The sequence below is a fragment of the Manis pentadactyla genome, chromosome 5 (genome assembly GCF_030020395.1).
Source record: "Manis pentadactyla isolate mManPen7 chromosome 5, mManPen7.hap1, whole genome shotgun sequence".
In the NCBI taxonomy this organism is placed as follows: Eukaryota; Metazoa; Chordata; class Mammalia; order Pholidota; family Manidae; genus Manis; species Manis pentadactyla.
The window spans coordinates 150,492,110-150,507,297 of record NC_080023.1 but is presented as its reverse complement, the minus strand read 5'-3'; the positions used below and the strand labels follow the sequence as shown (position 1 = coordinate 150,507,297).

General features: G+C 48.6%; 2 protein-coding genes, 1 long non-coding RNA gene and 5 other non-coding genes across 10 annotated transcripts; 6 read left to right on the top strand and 2 right to left on the bottom strand.

The window, feature by feature from the left end:
• Positions 1-545: 545 nt before the first annotated feature.
• LOC118931830 (uncharacterized) lies at positions 546-2,063 on the bottom strand. Its single transcript, XR_005032506.2, has 2 exons — positions 1,955-2,063; positions 546-815 (listed from the first exon to the last, which is right to left on the bottom strand). It is a non-coding gene; the product is annotated as an uncharacterized LOC118931830 (long non-coding RNA).
• A 64-nt stretch (positions 2,064-2,127) lies between these two features.
• On the top strand, positions 2,128-7,510 carry NOP56 (NOP56 ribonucleoprotein). 2 transcript variants are annotated; one of them, XM_036924686.2, is made up of 12 exons: positions 2,128-2,243; positions 2,398-2,487; positions 2,938-2,971; positions 3,563-3,724; positions 3,902-4,100; positions 4,430-4,617; positions 4,698-4,849; positions 5,034-5,134; positions 5,501-5,649; positions 5,888-6,009; positions 6,194-6,331; positions 7,050-7,510. In XM_036924686.2, the coding sequence occupies exons 1-12, from the start codon at positions 2,241-2,243 to the stop codon at positions 7,404-7,406; spliced, it is 1,695 nt and encodes a 564-aa protein (XP_036780581.1). In that variant the 5' UTR covers positions 2,128-2,240; the 3' UTR covers positions 7,407-7,510. The 2 variants fall into 2 exon arrangements, with proteins under 2 accessions (XP_036780581.1, XP_036780579.1); XM_036924684.2 differs by having other exon boundaries at positions 2,857-2,971.
• LOC118931886 (small nucleolar RNA SNORD110) lies at positions 3,338-3,405 on the top strand. Its single transcript, XR_005032526.1, has one exon. It is a non-coding gene; the product is annotated as a small nucleolar RNA SNORD110 (small nucleolar RNA).
• On the top strand, positions 4,172-4,303 carry LOC118931890 (small nucleolar RNA SNORA51). The gene has a single exon (XR_005032530.1). It is a non-coding gene; the product is annotated as a small nucleolar RNA SNORA51 (small nucleolar RNA).
• On the top strand, positions 5,197-5,282 carry LOC118931891 (small nucleolar RNA SNORD86). The gene has a single exon (XR_005032531.1). It is a non-coding gene; the product is annotated as a small nucleolar RNA SNORD86 (small nucleolar RNA).
• LOC118931889 (small nucleolar RNA SNORD56) lies at positions 5,727-5,797 on the top strand. The gene has a single exon (XR_005032529.1). It is a non-coding gene; the product is annotated as a small nucleolar RNA SNORD56 (small nucleolar RNA).
• LOC118931888 (small nucleolar RNA SNORD57) lies at positions 6,055-6,126 on the top strand. Its single transcript, XR_005032528.1, has one exon. It is a non-coding gene; the product is annotated as a small nucleolar RNA SNORD57 (small nucleolar RNA).
• On the bottom strand, positions 7,507-12,403 carry IDH3B (isocitrate dehydrogenase (NAD(+)) 3 non-catalytic subunit beta). 2 transcript variants are annotated; one of them, XM_036924688.2, is made up of 12 exons: positions 12,270-12,403; positions 12,051-12,131; positions 11,821-11,919; positions 11,601-11,721; positions 9,886-9,946; positions 9,678-9,810; positions 9,469-9,602; positions 9,274-9,376; positions 9,040-9,186; positions 8,739-8,833; positions 8,568-8,628; positions 7,507-7,635 (listed from the first exon to the last, which is right to left on the bottom strand). In XM_036924688.2, exons 1-12 carry the CDS (start codon positions 12,339-12,341, stop codon positions 7,555-7,557), a joined length of 1,188 nt encoding a protein of 395 aa, XP_036780583.1. In that variant the 5' UTR covers positions 12,342-12,403; the 3' UTR covers positions 7,507-7,554. The 2 variants fall into 2 exon arrangements, with proteins under 2 accessions (XP_036780583.1, XP_036780582.1); XM_036924687.2 differs by having other exon boundaries at positions 7,507-7,942; positions 12,270-12,402.
• Positions 12,404-15,188: the final 2,785 nt, after the last annotated feature.

The window sequence follows — 15,188 nt, the reverse complement described above, 5'->3', positions numbered from 1 at the left end:
GACTATTTAGTGTTTACACCATGTCCCCATCTAGTCATAAGTGTCTGCCATCTCAGTAGTCGATGTGCACTTTTCTTCAGCCACTTCTCTAAGCTAGCAAACTGCTTCAGCACACCCCCTTTATAACCAGAGGACTCAAATGTATCCAAAGTATGACTATGGTTAACTTTCAGGTCAGCAATTCTCAGGCTTTATTTATTTGATCCACACAAAAATGTTCATATAATTTATATACTCTATCTATTTGTATGTACATATGTACTTCTACATGTATACATGTGTGTATATATATACATATACACACATGTACATATGTTTAACTGAGACAAAAGTTTTACAAATCAATACCCCTTACTCTATGTGACATACTATCACTGCATCTTATTTTTTTAACGCTGGCCAAGAATGTCTAAATTCATGCTGCAATCCATTAACAGTTTCTGATTTCTCCTTTGAAAACCCCTTCCTTTGCAGATAAGCACCTGTAACCTCACCAATAGTTAGGATTAAGCTGACAAATCAAAGACTGTAGGAACCCAGAGATCTCTGAAATAGAAGGGTTTTTTGAGCTTTATTGATGTTAGCTAGAGAAAGCACTGAAGGGTCTCAAGAAAAGTAAGTTCTTTAAATTTACATTGGCTATAAATAAAGGTGGGCTGGTGTTAGGGTTAGGTAAAGCAGGAGAAATCAGGGAATAGGTAGTTAGTCCATAAAGGCTTATGGGTTGGTTGTTGATAATAGTCAGGCACTGCTCACCAGCAAGAGGGATGTGGTGGTCCTGGGGACCCTCTAGATCATTGCTGAAATGACTTCACCTAAAAAAAATGGAGTTTCTGGTTAGCTACTGAAGAGGCTTTTGACTGATTACCTTCCCTTGTCTCTCCCCCCATTCTAAGGCCCATCGTGTCACTTAATTTTAGGATATCTCAGAATTTTTCCTTATCAAAGTATAGAAATAATGAAGTAAATCAAAGTTTCCATTACGTTTTGAATCACTTATTTGTAATAGTATTTATAATGTTAAGAGAATCTAACATACTGATTATGCAATTGATTGATTTTGCAATTCCATTTTAAAATGTGGAGTAACTGATTCAGACTTACCATTTTAAGTGGATATATGTAACAGAAATCACGTTTGCAAGCAATATTGAAATTATAAATTAAGATATTCCAACCATATTTTCAAGTTTAATGTACTGGGTCTTAAGAGTGAGCTCAGTACTTGGATTTTGTTCAAGTAATTGAATTGCTTAAGAATAGAATAAAATATAAATGCACTTTAGTTATGGGAATTAAAAATCCCCTAAAAATTATTTTTAAAAACTTGACAGCATATATACTTTAGGATAAATGCGTTTTTTATTTATTATTCAAGTATTAATTATTAAAGCAAGGGTAATTTCAAAATAGTCGTTTGGCTGCCCAAAGGCCGTCCTGGAGAAAGCAGCTCCAGTTCACTTGGAGGTACCAGGACGAGCAACACGTAGCCTCGCGAAAGGAGCTGGGTTCTGCTAAAGCAAGGGACCATGAAACCGACCTAAGAAGTCGTCTTTCTTTTCTACGCTATTCCCTGCCACCCTCATTTAAAATAAAAAAATTAACAAAATACTATTCAAAAGTACGAAACGGGCTACGAGGACAATTTCCACTCGGTCTGCGCCAGCGCGCCTCACGCCCCGTTTTGTCCCCGGAGAGGGGGTGAGAGAACGCAGCCCACGGGGCTCCAGGGAGGATCGTCGCCGAGTGGGAGGCGGGGACAAGGGGGTCCTGGAGGACGTGGGACGCAGGGAGGGGTGTGAGGCCCGCGGTCATCTGGAAGCGGAAAGCGGGCTTAGCAACAGTTCCTGCTTGGAGATGGACGCCGCGACCCACGCGAGGTCTCCAGCCCGGATTTTACCGGCTCTGCTGCCTGCAACTTATAAGATGGAAACATGAGGGTCTGGAATATTACCCTAAAAAGTGCTTTCCCAAACCGTTTTGCGGCCCGCAGGGGTGTCACGGTGGTGAGCGGCCCGGGTAACCGCGGTCACCCGCGCAGGCGCAAAGGCCAAAGAAGGCGTTCCACCCGCGCTGCACCCCTCCGGGCGATACCATCCTAGCGAGTCCCTCCGAGGGCCCGAGAAGGTATCGTCCCCGGCCTCTGATTGGTCCGCGGAGCGAGGGCGTGGCCTCCGGAGCCCCGTTCCGCGAACCAGAGCCCGCTCGCCGCATTGCGAGCCGGACCGGGAGCGGGCATCATGGTGAGGAGTGGTTGCTGGGTGCGGACAATGTGGAGGCCGCGGTTTGGGCCTCTCTTCTGGCCAGAGCCCGGGCCGGAACCGGGGCCTGCCCTGGGCGCTGGGCTCGGTGGACACGGGGGCCGCGCTAACGCTAGCGCCCCGGCTCCCGTTCCAGGTGCTGCTGCACGTGCTCTTCGAGCATGCGGTCGGTTACGCGCTGCTGGCGCTGAAGGAAGTGGAGGAGATCAGCCTTCTACTGCCGCAGGTGGGTGAAAGCGGTGGGCTCGCCGGCCGCGCTGCAGTCCTTCGGGGTGCTGGGTCCCCAGCATGCACTGCGCGCTCCCACGTGGCCGGCCGCTGGGGGTGCGCTGGGCCTCAAAGCCCGCGAGCAGGAGGTCCTTACCTGCTTTGGTGATTAGAATCGCGTTAGGAATATTTGGAAGTAAACCTCCCGGACTCCACTCCGTACGAGGAAGTAGAACTGGGATTAGGGCCCACGATCGGCTCATTTTTAAAGCGTTCAGTTGGGTGTTAAAGTGCGTCTAGGGCTGAGACTCGCAGCTTCGTTGCGCCCTGGAGGCAAGAGCGAGGGAAGGAAACCACATCCTTTTTCTGTCGCCCCGCCCTCACCCAGGTAGAGGAGAGCGTGCTCAACCTGGGCAAGTTCCACAACATTGTTCGTCTCGTGGCATTTTATCCCTTTGCCTCGTCCCAGGTTGCCTTGGAAAATGCCAACGCTGTGTCTGAAGGTAAGTCGGCCGCCACCGTGAATTTTAGAGATGAGCCGAGAGAAAAGTTCCTGCCACTGTTGTACTCCTAGGGAACTTGTGATAGTATTTGCCTTTCTTTGGCTGATTTGTTCTAAATCTGATACGTGCTGGGCCGTATTTGACATGTACAGGATGTAACTTAAAATAGCGTTCACAGAGTTAAAGGTCTGAGGAATATGGCAATGTCCAGTACAGAAAAACCTAGTTGGGGGTTTGGTCTCAAAAAGCAAAACGGATACTGAACACTTTATCGTGCTCCGAGGTATGTTTTAAGCTTTCAGTTATGTATTTCACAATTGGTGCTGTTCCACCTGAGTCCTCTACCTCCTGTGGTGGATGCAAGCTTTGCAGTGATGACTTGAATCTGTCAATCCCCTGAGTTCAGTCACTGATGTCTCCATGTCTCTGAGCAAAGCCTGAAAGGGGCGGGACAGGCACGCCATCCCAGCATGCTCTGCTGGACCAGTGTAAGAGCTGTCTGTCACTTAATCAGCAGTTGAAGGGACAGGATCCCTTTTCTGTTTAGTCCTCCTTCAGCATGTTAGTGGAAACACTGTTCTTTGCCCTGAGGTGTTGTTCATGAGGACCTCCGCCTGCTCTTGGAGACTCACCTGCCATCCAAAAAGAAGAAAGTACTCTTGGGAGTTGGGGACCCCAAGATTGGTGCTGCTATACAAGAGGAGTTAGGGTACAATTGCCAGACTGGAGGCGTGATAGCTGAGATCCTCCGAGGTGAGACCATTGATATATTAACATTTATGTCATCGGTAACATCTTTGGGGGTGGTTCTGTAAACTTTTTAGGGTGCTTAAGGTTGCTTCTGGGGAAACCCTCCTACTTGGCTGGTGCCCATAGGTGTAGGAGCTAGCTCAGAGCCCTTCCGAGCTCACAGTCTTGTCTTTCCTCCAGGAGTTCGTCTGCACTTCCACAACCTGGTTAAGGGTCTGACTGATCTGTCTGCTTGTAAAGCCCAACTTGGGCTGGGACACAGCTATTCTCGTGCCAAAGTTAAGTTTAATGTGAACCGGGTAGACAATATGATTATCCAGTCCATTAGCCTCCTGGACCAGCTGGATAAGGACATCAATACTTTCTCCATGCGTGTCAGGTAAAATGCAGGGTCAACCCCTGAAAAATGGGGTCTTTGGCTTATGGGTAGAACTGTGTGGGGTAGGGCTGGGCCTCCTGGTGCTTACCACAGGCTGTGTCCTTACACTGACTGTATAGAAAGAGGAGGCAGAGTAAACCCACCCCATATACACCTCAGCCCAGGCTCTTTGCCTTGTCTGTATTGTGAATGGGGGGACATGGCAATGAGGTTTGGGGTTGACTTTGTCCCATTTCCACCAGGCAAAAAGCAGCTGTGGCGAGAGCTGAGGCTGTAGCTTAATTTGAGACGTGGCAGCAGGGCCAGGGAGTGATTGTGGCTCTTTGCAGGGAGTGGTATGGGTATCACTTTCCGGAACTGGTGAAGATCATCAATGACAATGCGACATACTGCCGCCTTGCTCAGTTCATTGGAAACCGGAGGGAGCTGAATGAAGAAAAGCTGGAGGAGCTGGAAGAGCTGACAATGGATGGTGCCAAGGCTAAGGCTATTCTGGATGCGTCAAGGTCCTCCATGGGTCAGTACAGAGCCTAACAGCCAGAATAAGTACAGAACTCTGAATAGCTGGCTTTTGGATTCACACTTGCTGTCCCTTAGGCATGGATATATCAGCCATCGATTTGATAAACATCGAGAGTTTCTCCAGTCGTGTGGTATCATTGTCAGAGTACCGCCAGAGTCTACACACTTACCTGCGGTCCAAGATGAGCCAAGTAGCCCCCAGCCTGTCAGCCCTAATTGGGGAAGCGGTGTGTCATGGGGATGCAAAAATGGGCAGGGGTTTGCAGTAATGTGTTAGCACGCATGTCTGTCCCGCAAAGTTTCCTCACCCACCATATCCTCCCTGGTTTACTGGATTTGTGGGGGCGAGGCAGGATCATGCAGTTGGTAGGTTGGCAATTCCAATCTCTAATTCCTTGAATCTTTCTCTAGGTAGGTGCACGTCTGATTGCTCATGCTGGCAGCCTCACCAACCTGGCCAAGTACCCAGCGTCCACAGTGCAGATCCTTGGGGCTGAAAAAGCACTGTTCAGGTACCAGTGAGGGCACCTGCCCACACTCAGGTGCCACTTCTGGTGCCCGCTGCTTGTTTGGGGATCACAGTGATGGCTGACCAGGGCTCCCGGACCTATACAGGCCTCTGCTATAGGGGTGATGGCCAGTCCTGGTGTCTGAGTGATTCCCAGGGCCCAGCAAAGGGACCAAGTTTCCAGGTCAGCGACATTGGATGTCTTCCCTCTGCCTCTGGGAGCTGTGGGTTGGCATGAGGTGGAACAGAGACCCAGTGGGCCCTGAGGCTCACACAGGAGGCTGGGAGAAGAGGGAAGGGAAGGAGCTGCGTTGGCTAATAGGGTTGAGATTTCTGGTGTTAAACTCTTCAATGAATATTCTTCTCCCAGAGCCCTGAAGACAAGGGGTAACACCCCAAAATATGGACTTATTTTCCACTCCACCTTCATTGGCCGAGCAGCTGCCAAGAACAAAGGCCGCATCTCCCGATACCTGGCAAACAAATGCAGTATTGCCTCCCGAATTGATTGCTTCTCTGGTATGGGTGGGTGGGGTGGCAGTTGTAAGGAGAAGGGGCTGGGAGGGAAGGGCAGGGCTTGACTACCTTAGCAGCTTCTACAATGATGGCAGTATTTTTCGTCAACAGCAGTTCACCTAGTGAGTGTTGATACTTTGGGTCTGAGTGAAGCTGAGGATACGGGGAATACTGGGGTGGGGAGTAGTTTATCCCTTTAGGAGCTGATAGGCTTTGTTTACCCACACACACACACATCCAGAGGTTCCCACAAGTGTTTTTGGGGAGAAGCTTCGAGAACAAGTTGAGGAGCGGCTATCCTTTTATGAGACTGGAGAGATTCCACGAAAGAATTTGGACGTTATGAAGGAGGCAATGGTTCAGGTCAGTTGGGACTTTGCTAGGTCAGGGAGAACCATAGCTGGCTGTTGGAGGTGATGAGCTTATCTGAGCCTGACCTTGTGGAGTGGAGGCAAAAAACTGATTTAATGAGCCTGATCCAGTAAAGCCAGGAGGGAGGCCTGGAGAGCCGGATGTCTTGACCTTTTCAGCACTTTTCTTTGGCCAGGCAGAGGAAGTGGCTGCTGACATAACTAGGAAACTGGAGAAACAGGAGAAGAAACGGTTGAAGAAAGAAAAGAAACGGCTGGCTGCAATTGCCCTTGCATCTCCGGAAAACAGCAGTAGCACTCCAGAGGAGTGTGAGGTCAGTGGGCAAGTCGGCCCTTGGCCCTCGAAGATCCTAGGCTGTAGGACTTTTCAACCGCAGGAAAAGGGTGTGCTACCTCAAGCCAAGGTTTTGAGTCCAGGCTTTTGCTGAAATAAGGATCTGAAACATCTGAACTACCTCTTGATTCTATAGGAAGGAGATGATAGGTGCTGAGAGAACTCGCTCAGGAGCCCAGAGCTGAGCTGGTCATAGCACACCTGTTCCCTGTGCAAGTGTGCTCTGTCCTCGGCTACCTCCCAGGAGTCCTCAGCCGGGGGTAGTGTGATTCCTGCCCTGCTTGCATTTCATTGGGCATGGGGGCTAGGAGGTCTCCCATGCTGGGAGTGTGCTACCATTGCTGTCACTCTCCCTGGGACTTTGACATGGTGTCCAGCTTGTCAGCGTTTCAGGGTCCCCTCTGGAACTTAGCATGGTGGTTCCATTGTGACCAGCAGTGGTGGATTTTTCTACAAACTATTCTAACAGGCTTAGGTTAATACATTCTTCCCGTCTTCCAAGTGGGGGTCATGTTCGAGTGGAATACCAGCACTGCATCTGTGCAATTAAAAACTATCTCAGAAACACTGGGCAGTATTAATAGCATTTTTGCCAGTCTTTCTGCTCTACTTAATTGCTAGAATTCTTATAGGGTGTGTGTGGTGTTCATACAACAGATGACACCATTTTGTGTCCATTTCCTCCTTTCCCCCTTTAGGAGACAAGTGAAAGACCAAAAAAGAAGAAAAAGCAAAAGCCCCAGGAGGCTCCCCAGGAGAATGGAATGGAAGAGGACCCATCTGTCTGTCTCTCCAAACCCAAGAAAAAGAAATCTCTTTCCAAGGAGGAGCTGGTTAGTTGTGATCTTGAAGAGACAGCTGGCAATGGAATTCTTCCCAAGAGGAAGAAATCTCTCCCCAAAGAACCAGGTACTGACCCTGAAGAGGCAGGAAATAAGAATGTCCCCAAGAAAAAGAGGAAGTTCTCTTCTAAGGAAGAGGCACTCAGCAGTGGACCTGAAGAGGCCACTGGCAGCAAGAGCATCTCAAAGAAAAAGAAAAAGTTGCAAAAATGATCCCAGGAAGCTTAGGCTGGACATTTCCCTGGCTGGGCATAGCCCATGGTGACATTTCCACCCCACCTCACCCCCTATATTACAATAAAAACAAGTTCACAAGAGTTCAGTATATATTTATTGTCATTAACATGGGTGTGGGTGTGACCTATGGGTGGGGTAGGGCATCAATGACAGCCTCAGTGAAGTCTTGGCAGGTGGCATAGCCACCCATGTCAGAAGTTCGAACCTGTGGGGGAGAGTTTTCATCATCCCTGTGGTCTAGGCCTCATCCCAAACTCACCATCACCACCTAATACATGATTCCCTAAGGAAGCCAGCCCCAGGGTAACCTAGGCTCTGCCCAGGTGATTATGGTTTAGAGGTATTAAGGGCTCCTCTCTGGTCCACTGTACTGAAGGGAGGTGTAGGTAGTATGGTCCTTGTGAGGTTGGAGGGAATAAAGGGCTCTAGCCCCCATGGGGGTGCAGGTGGCCGATGACAGACTTGATGAAGTCGGTTGTGGTGCTGTAGCCGCCCATGTCTCGTGTCCGCACCTACAGCCACCACCGGCAATAGCCGTGGGGAAGAAGAGAAGAGAGCCCATGAAGGGGGGGGTAGGACAGTATCATGGAAATGGAACCCAAGAAGGGGTGATGAAGCCAGAAAACAGATGCAATGCAGCAGAGATGCAAGGAGGTGGCCAGGTTTGGAAAAGCATAGGCCAGAGCCAGTCTACAGCCTGAGCAGAATAGAAGGCTGAGCATGAAGTGAGATGAACGCAGACCTGAGACAGGATGAGAATGCCTTGGAGAAAAGACAGACCAGGTGGGAGGAGAGCAGGGGAACGCAGGTGAGAATGGGCTTCCAAGTGTGGAGGAGACCCCAGGCCTCATCCTGCCTATTTCCCTCTGCTCCTCCGTCCCCATGTTCTTCCCCCAGATAGAAAGCAAGTTCTGCACTAAGATGGCCCATAAAAGCCAAAGGATGGAGCAGGAAAGAAGAAATAGCAGATAGGAACTAAGAGGCAAAGATCAAGAGAAAGGGGGTAAAGAACAGCCCTGAGAGACACAGGGAAAGATCAGAGAGCAGATGATCTGAGACCTGGAGGGTAAGGCCCCTATTCAGGCTCCCCAGAGAGTACCACCAAGGCCCTGAACCCCACAGCCCTTCTAAACTCACCTTGCCGACTTTGATCACCTTCTTCACTGCATCTGCAATCATGTTGGAGTGATACTCGAGACTGTCAATGTGGACAGGAAGAAACTGAGATTCCTCCTCCAGTGTCCAACTTCCCCACCAGTATTCCCCCTTACAACACCTGGCCACCTCCCCTAGCCCACCATGACCTACTTGAGATGCCGCAACATGTTGGAAGCTGACAGCAGCATGGCTGTGGGATTGGCAATATTCCTGCCCACCGCCTGGGCAAATGGGTGCCGGGCACCCTGTGGAGAGAGGCAGGCCAGAGTCACTGGCAGCAGACGCTGCAAGGAGGCTCAGATCAGGCCAGACACTGAAAAGAGGCATGGTGGGTTGAGGGCCAGGAGCAGGCCAGGGTCACTTAGGAGGGGGATTCAAAGTGAGTGGCTATCAGGGGACCTGAGGCCAGAAAAGGGCACATGGAGAAAGCTGAGGGAACAGCGGATCTCACCATCTCAAACACCGCATACTCAGCACTGTAGCTCTCACCAGGGACCACACCAGCTCCCCCAACCAGGCCAGCAGCCAGATTGTCAATAATGTTCCCATACAGATTAGGCATCACCAGCACATCAAACTGGTAAGGATTCTGCACAAGCTGAGGGGTGAAATGTGGGCATGAAGAAGAGACCTCCACTCCTTGCCCTCCTTCAGCCCTGAGAGTGGAGACCTGGGAAAGCCTTACCTGCATGCAGCAGTTGTCTATGATCATCGTCTCAAACTTGATTTTGGGGTACAGTTCAGCAACTTCCTCACAGCACTGCAGGAACAACCCATCCCCAAGTTTCCTGTCCAAGGGCCAAAGGGAATAGATTCAGCCAAGAGGATGCCAGAGGCTACCTTCCCAGGAGCCTACCCCATGCGAAGCCATATCCCTCACATGATGTTGGCTTTGTGGACAGCCGTGACCTTGCCCCGACGCTTCTTAGTGGCATAGTCAAAGGCGAATTTTGCAATCCGCTGGGATTTGGTCCGAGTGACGATCTTCAAGCACTCAATCACACCCCTTGCACTCTGGGTTAAGGAGAGAGAGGCAGCTGGGTGCCTCCTCCCACCTTCACCCCTGCCCACCCGTTTCTAGGACCTCACCTCATGTTCCAGAGAGCTGTACTCCCCTTCCGTCTGCTCTCGAATGATCACCAGATCTAGGTTGTTGTGTCGAGTCATGTACCCAGGAAGCGACTTCACATGGACCACATTGGCAAACAAGTCCAACTTACGCCTGGGGGTGGGGCAGAGCCATCAGCACTGTGCCTGGTGCCCCAGGACCCGTGACAGACCCAAGTCCCCCACCTACCTCAGCCGCATATCATAGGAGGCTAGCTCCCCCTTGTACTCCATTGGAGTGTGGATCTTTCCTGCATAAACAAAGTTACGGAAGAGAAAAGGAGGGTGTCAGCACAGGCCAGGCCCAAGGGAACCTAGACTGGTGCACAATTCCCTCAGCGACATAATGCAACCCAGCTCCCATCTCCCACTCCAACATCAGTGACCCTTAAATGGCTCTGGAGGCAACAGGTAAAGGCAACAATGCAGTTAAAAACAGAAATATTTTTTCCAGTTTTAGTCACCATATTTTTTAAGCTGAAACTTCAAAATAAACGAAAAAGAGGGCAGAGGCTAATTTCATGTTATCAAAGACCCTACATTTAACAGGTTGAGAAACGTGCTAAAGGCTCTGTGACTTTCTTGTTGTTTCTGTGTCTACCTATTTGCTATTTTTTCAACCAATATTCACATTATCGAATATCAACTGTGTGTTCAGGCACTAGGGACATCTACCTAAAAACACAACACATAACTCCTGTCCTCAAGGGACAAACAATACATTGGGGAAAAAAGACAATGAAAGACATGATAAATACCATAGGAGAGGTATTAACAATGTATAAAGGAACACAGAGATAAATTCCCTCTGACAGTATCAGAAGTGTCATAAAACAGCTGGCATGTTAGCCAGACATTAGGTTGAGCGTAGTAGGTTGCATAGTGACACCCAAAATATGTCCATGCCCCAACCCCCAGACCTTGTAAATGTGACCTTACTTGGGAAAACAGTGTTTGCAGATATAATTAAGCTAAGGATCTTGAGATGAAATCATCTTGGATTAAGACGGGCCCTAAATCCAGTAACAAATTCTTACACAAGAAATGAAGAAGAAAGAGGCACAAAGGAGAGAAAGCCATATGAAGACAAAGGCATGAATTGAGGTGATATATGTGCAAGCCAAGAAACACCAAGAACTGCCAGGAGCCAGGAGCAGCTAGAAGAGACAAGAAAGGATTTTCCCCTAAGCTTTCAGAGGGACTCCTACCAACATCTTTCAGAATTCTGGCCTCCAGACATGAGAGAATACATATTTTAAGCTACCAAAAGTTTGTGGCAATTTAAGGCAATACTAAGAAACTAATAGTGAGCAAGGAAAATTCTAAAATAGCATCAAAGGAAGAACATTTTGGGTCCAAGGAACAGCATGAGACAGGATAGTATATATACTTGAAAACTTAACACAGTCTGGGGTGAGTCAAAGCACAGAACAAGGGCTGTGGAAATGAAGGCAGAAAAGCTGAGAGTCAGAACTCGCTTTCCCATGCTAAGGCTGTGCCTCGCAAAAAGTCATGCTGGTCTTTCCAAGGGATGTAGAAAATAGACCATAGGGGGCCAAACTGGAAGCCAAAAAAAATACTAATGAGGAGATTAAAGTAGGGAAGCAAAAGGGAAGACAGAAGGAAAGAGGCAGCTAGAAGCATCATTCCAGAAACACAATTAGCAAGTCTTCAAGATATGCATTGTAGCCCCATGATAGACTCCGAACGGTTGGCGACTTCCTGCACAGAGAACTCACATGATCTCTAGCCCCCTGGGCTCACAACAGGAAGGAACAAATGGCCACGAATCGGTGGGAGCAGTTGCAAGTTAATGTATATAGTATGTGCAGAGAAGCTTAATGAACATGTGTTTGTTTGATTTTAAATGACATTACGGGCAAGGTAGTAAAGAGTCACACATACCAATGATGGCAACCTTATTCTCCTTCATGGAACTCAGCACCTGTTCCAGCTTTTCCTCAGATGCCATATTCTGCACCTCACTCAGGTGATGCTCCTGGAACTCCACCGGTACAGAAGCAGCCTTCAAAATCGGGTCCCAAAAATCGCGGGGTCAGGATGGAGTCAGTCCTCTTCAACCCACCCCCTTGTCCCTGCTGGCTGATTCCTGCAGGCCACTCACCTTGAACACCTCTTTGACAGCGTGCATCAGCTCGGGCCCCACGCCGTCTCCCGGCAGCATGGTTACGGGAAAGGCGCCCTCCACCCTTATATCCTCGGCCTGCAAACGGGACCATCAGAGCTACAGCTGGGGCGGGAGCGGGGATCCTGCGGGGAGTGGAGGGGTGGGAAAGAAGCCAGGGGAAGAAGGGACAAGGAGGTGCGCGAGATCAGAGCCGCATTTGCGCTTACCTGGCTCCGCGAGGAGGCGTGCGCCACCGCCGAAGTACACAAGCTCCTCCATGCCCCGCAGCTCGGGGCAGCAGCCAGCGCCTGCGACAGAGACACACAATCCTATGAGATAGGGGCTGGGACCTCACCCCCACCCCAAGACCCGAATACTGCAGCGAGCCCGGTGCAAACCCGCCGCTGCCCCATCCACCCCCGGCCCCGAGCGCCCCGGGCCCTCACTCGGGTCAACCAGCGGACACCACTGAGAGCCGCCATGCTCAATGCAGGAAGTCGCATGGAAAGTGACGTCATCAGTCGCGCGGCCCGGCACCCTGACTTCCGGCCCGTGGAAAGGCGCCGAGAGGTTCTGTGGCTTCTTCTGACCGACGGCCCGGCTGGCTGCTCTTCCTCCTCTTGCCTCCCACTTTTACTCACCTCTTTCTCTGGAGGCTGACAGGACACATAACCACTTCGTCTATTGTTTTATTGTCAGTCACCATATTTATGTTGAAACTTCAAAATAATGTCAATAGATTTCATGTTTATCACACGAGGACCTGAGTTTAATAACACGTTGAGAACAGTACTGGGGAATCTGCCGTTTCTTAATGTGTTTATACCTACGTGTTTGTTATTGTTTCAACTAATACTCGTTAACGTTGGCATGTCAGGCACTAAAAGCGTTAATGAATACAAAAAGCCATGGGAGAAAGTGTGCGTTTGGTTTCTCCTTCATTCTCCTAACCTGCCCTTTTACTCTACTAAACAATTTCACTCGATGTTTTATCCTAGATGGCCTTGTTCTTTATTCTGTCAATTGTTTCCCAAATAATGTGTAGGAGACCTGAACTTCCCTGAGCAGGAACATAATTGGAAACAAATTACTTCAAACACGTGTGACTAAAGGGGAATTTCATACTGATTTTTTTTAATTCCAGTCACATACTGTTTACAGATGACATGCCTAAAACACAGGAGGGTTTGTCTAAGCCAGTAGTAGTCTGGAAGTGTGGTTTTGGATCACCTATCCAAGAGGACCAAAAGCACTTAATAAAAATGCAGATTTATGTTCCACCCCAGACGTGCTGAGTCTGAATTTCAGGACTGGGGCCCCAGAAAATACATTTTTAACAGGCTCCCCCAGATGTTACACAATGAAAGTTAAAAACCACTAGCCAGGTTTTCTGTGATTTGCACACCTAATCCATCCAAAAAGGGGCAGGATATCCTCACAGCCCAAGGGAGGGAATGCCGTGGTTCTAATTTGGGGGACCAAACTCAGACTTTGTGCCTCTTTCTCTGCATTAATTTAAGTAGGTAAAGATTAGATACTAAATGTGTAAGAGCCTTGAGTAAGTGGAAAGTGTTAAGGCTGTTATAAATGTTATATTCTAATATTTATTAATGTATAATATTTAAGGTAACATACTCTTCCATCTCCAGTCATACATCCCATGAAACAAATTAAAACCAGATGGCATCACCGTCATCTTCTCATAGACTTCCTAGTCCCAACTTCCACACTGCTGTTGCCACCCACCACCATTTGTCTCCTCCAAGTATCACTGTGGAGAAAGTGAAGGTTCCTATGGCCAGGATTCTCACCCGGCCCTGATTGGCTTGCTCACTACACACATGTGGGCAATACGTTGTTAGAGCTCCACCCAGGGCTCTGGGCTGCATGGCTACAGGGCTGCAAAGCTGCAAGAAAGCAGACACTGGAGTGGTGGCAGTGCCGAGGACAGAGACCGAGATGACTACAGGGCCCAGAGACAGAAACCGGTTTGCTGCATGCAGACTCGCTCTGAGTGGATGGGATTCTAGTGATTGAGATGCCATCATGGGAATAAAGTTGGGTATAAACCCTTTCACCCCAAGAACATTCTGTTGTCATTCCTCACTGAATCCATAGTGAACTTCTCTGGGGCTGAAATCCATTAGCAAGATAATCACTCTTTGTGTTGAAAGTAAAGGAGATTTACTCTTTTTAAAAACTATATTTTCTTTTATGTTAGGAAATTCAGGGTGGAAAAGAAGAGAGATGTGCCATCTTGATCCTATCTCTCATACTTGTCTAATTTTCATCCCAGAAAACACTAATTTTCTTGAGGGTAACTGCAACATTATTTCCATCCTTAAATTCTGCAAGAGCCCACCCAGCCTGGCACTCAAACAGTATCTGCTAACCAATATAATGCCATGCTGCTGTCAGCAAGGTGAAAGGGATTGATGAAGGGTACCAACCGATTTCAGCTGAGAGGAAACTCACTGTTTGAAGGCCATTATGCTCTTCCTGTGAGCTTAGCAAGCTCTCTGGGCCTTTGAGTTGCCTTGAAGGTGTCTTTCATTGATTCTGTCTGAGAATGGGGATGTTCAGTCAGGACTCCTAAAAAGTTTCCTCAACTAGTTTCTTGGGCAGGGGAGAGAAGTTATACCATCTTGCTCCTTTTAACTGTTATGGAGTATAAATGACTGTTCAGTAAGATGTTGGGTGAAATGAAGTCAGTTTTTGAAGCCTACAAATCCTCCAATACTGGAGTCCACAGGGCCTCTGTCTTGCCAATGGGTTTCAGCCCTGGGCAAGTTCACTACGGACTCAGTGTGACCAAAGAAATGACAGTAGAACATTTCTTCGGGGTGAAAGGGTTTATTACACGGGTTGGTCTCCTAGCGGTTGGTCAAGCACTAGCATCTCTGCCTCTGCCCAGAGCACTGGGCCAAGCTCTCAGTATAGTGCAATAATAGCTTATTGCCTATGCATGTAGAAGCAGTAGCCTAGCAACAGGCCAGTTACATCATCAAGTGGTTTAAGTTCAGTGAGGATCCTGGCCATAGGAACCCCAACTTCCCCACAGCCTCAAGTGTCTACAAGTACAAATCAGTACCATAAACTTGGATGGGGAAAATCCAAAAATCACATCTGTAGTCCCACTAAATTCAAACTGAAATTTAGCATTTCCTTTCATTGTGAATGTGGAGTGAAATGACAGTGCTCCCTGTAGTATCCTTGACTTTGTCACTAGTAGAAATTATATTGCATGCTGAATTTCAGTTAGGCCATGTATTGCCTAATTTCCCAGGCATCTCAGGCTCTTAGAGGCTCCATTTAGCCATGGACAGCCCTCCAGAGAAGGGGATAGTTGTGAGCAGTTAACAGTC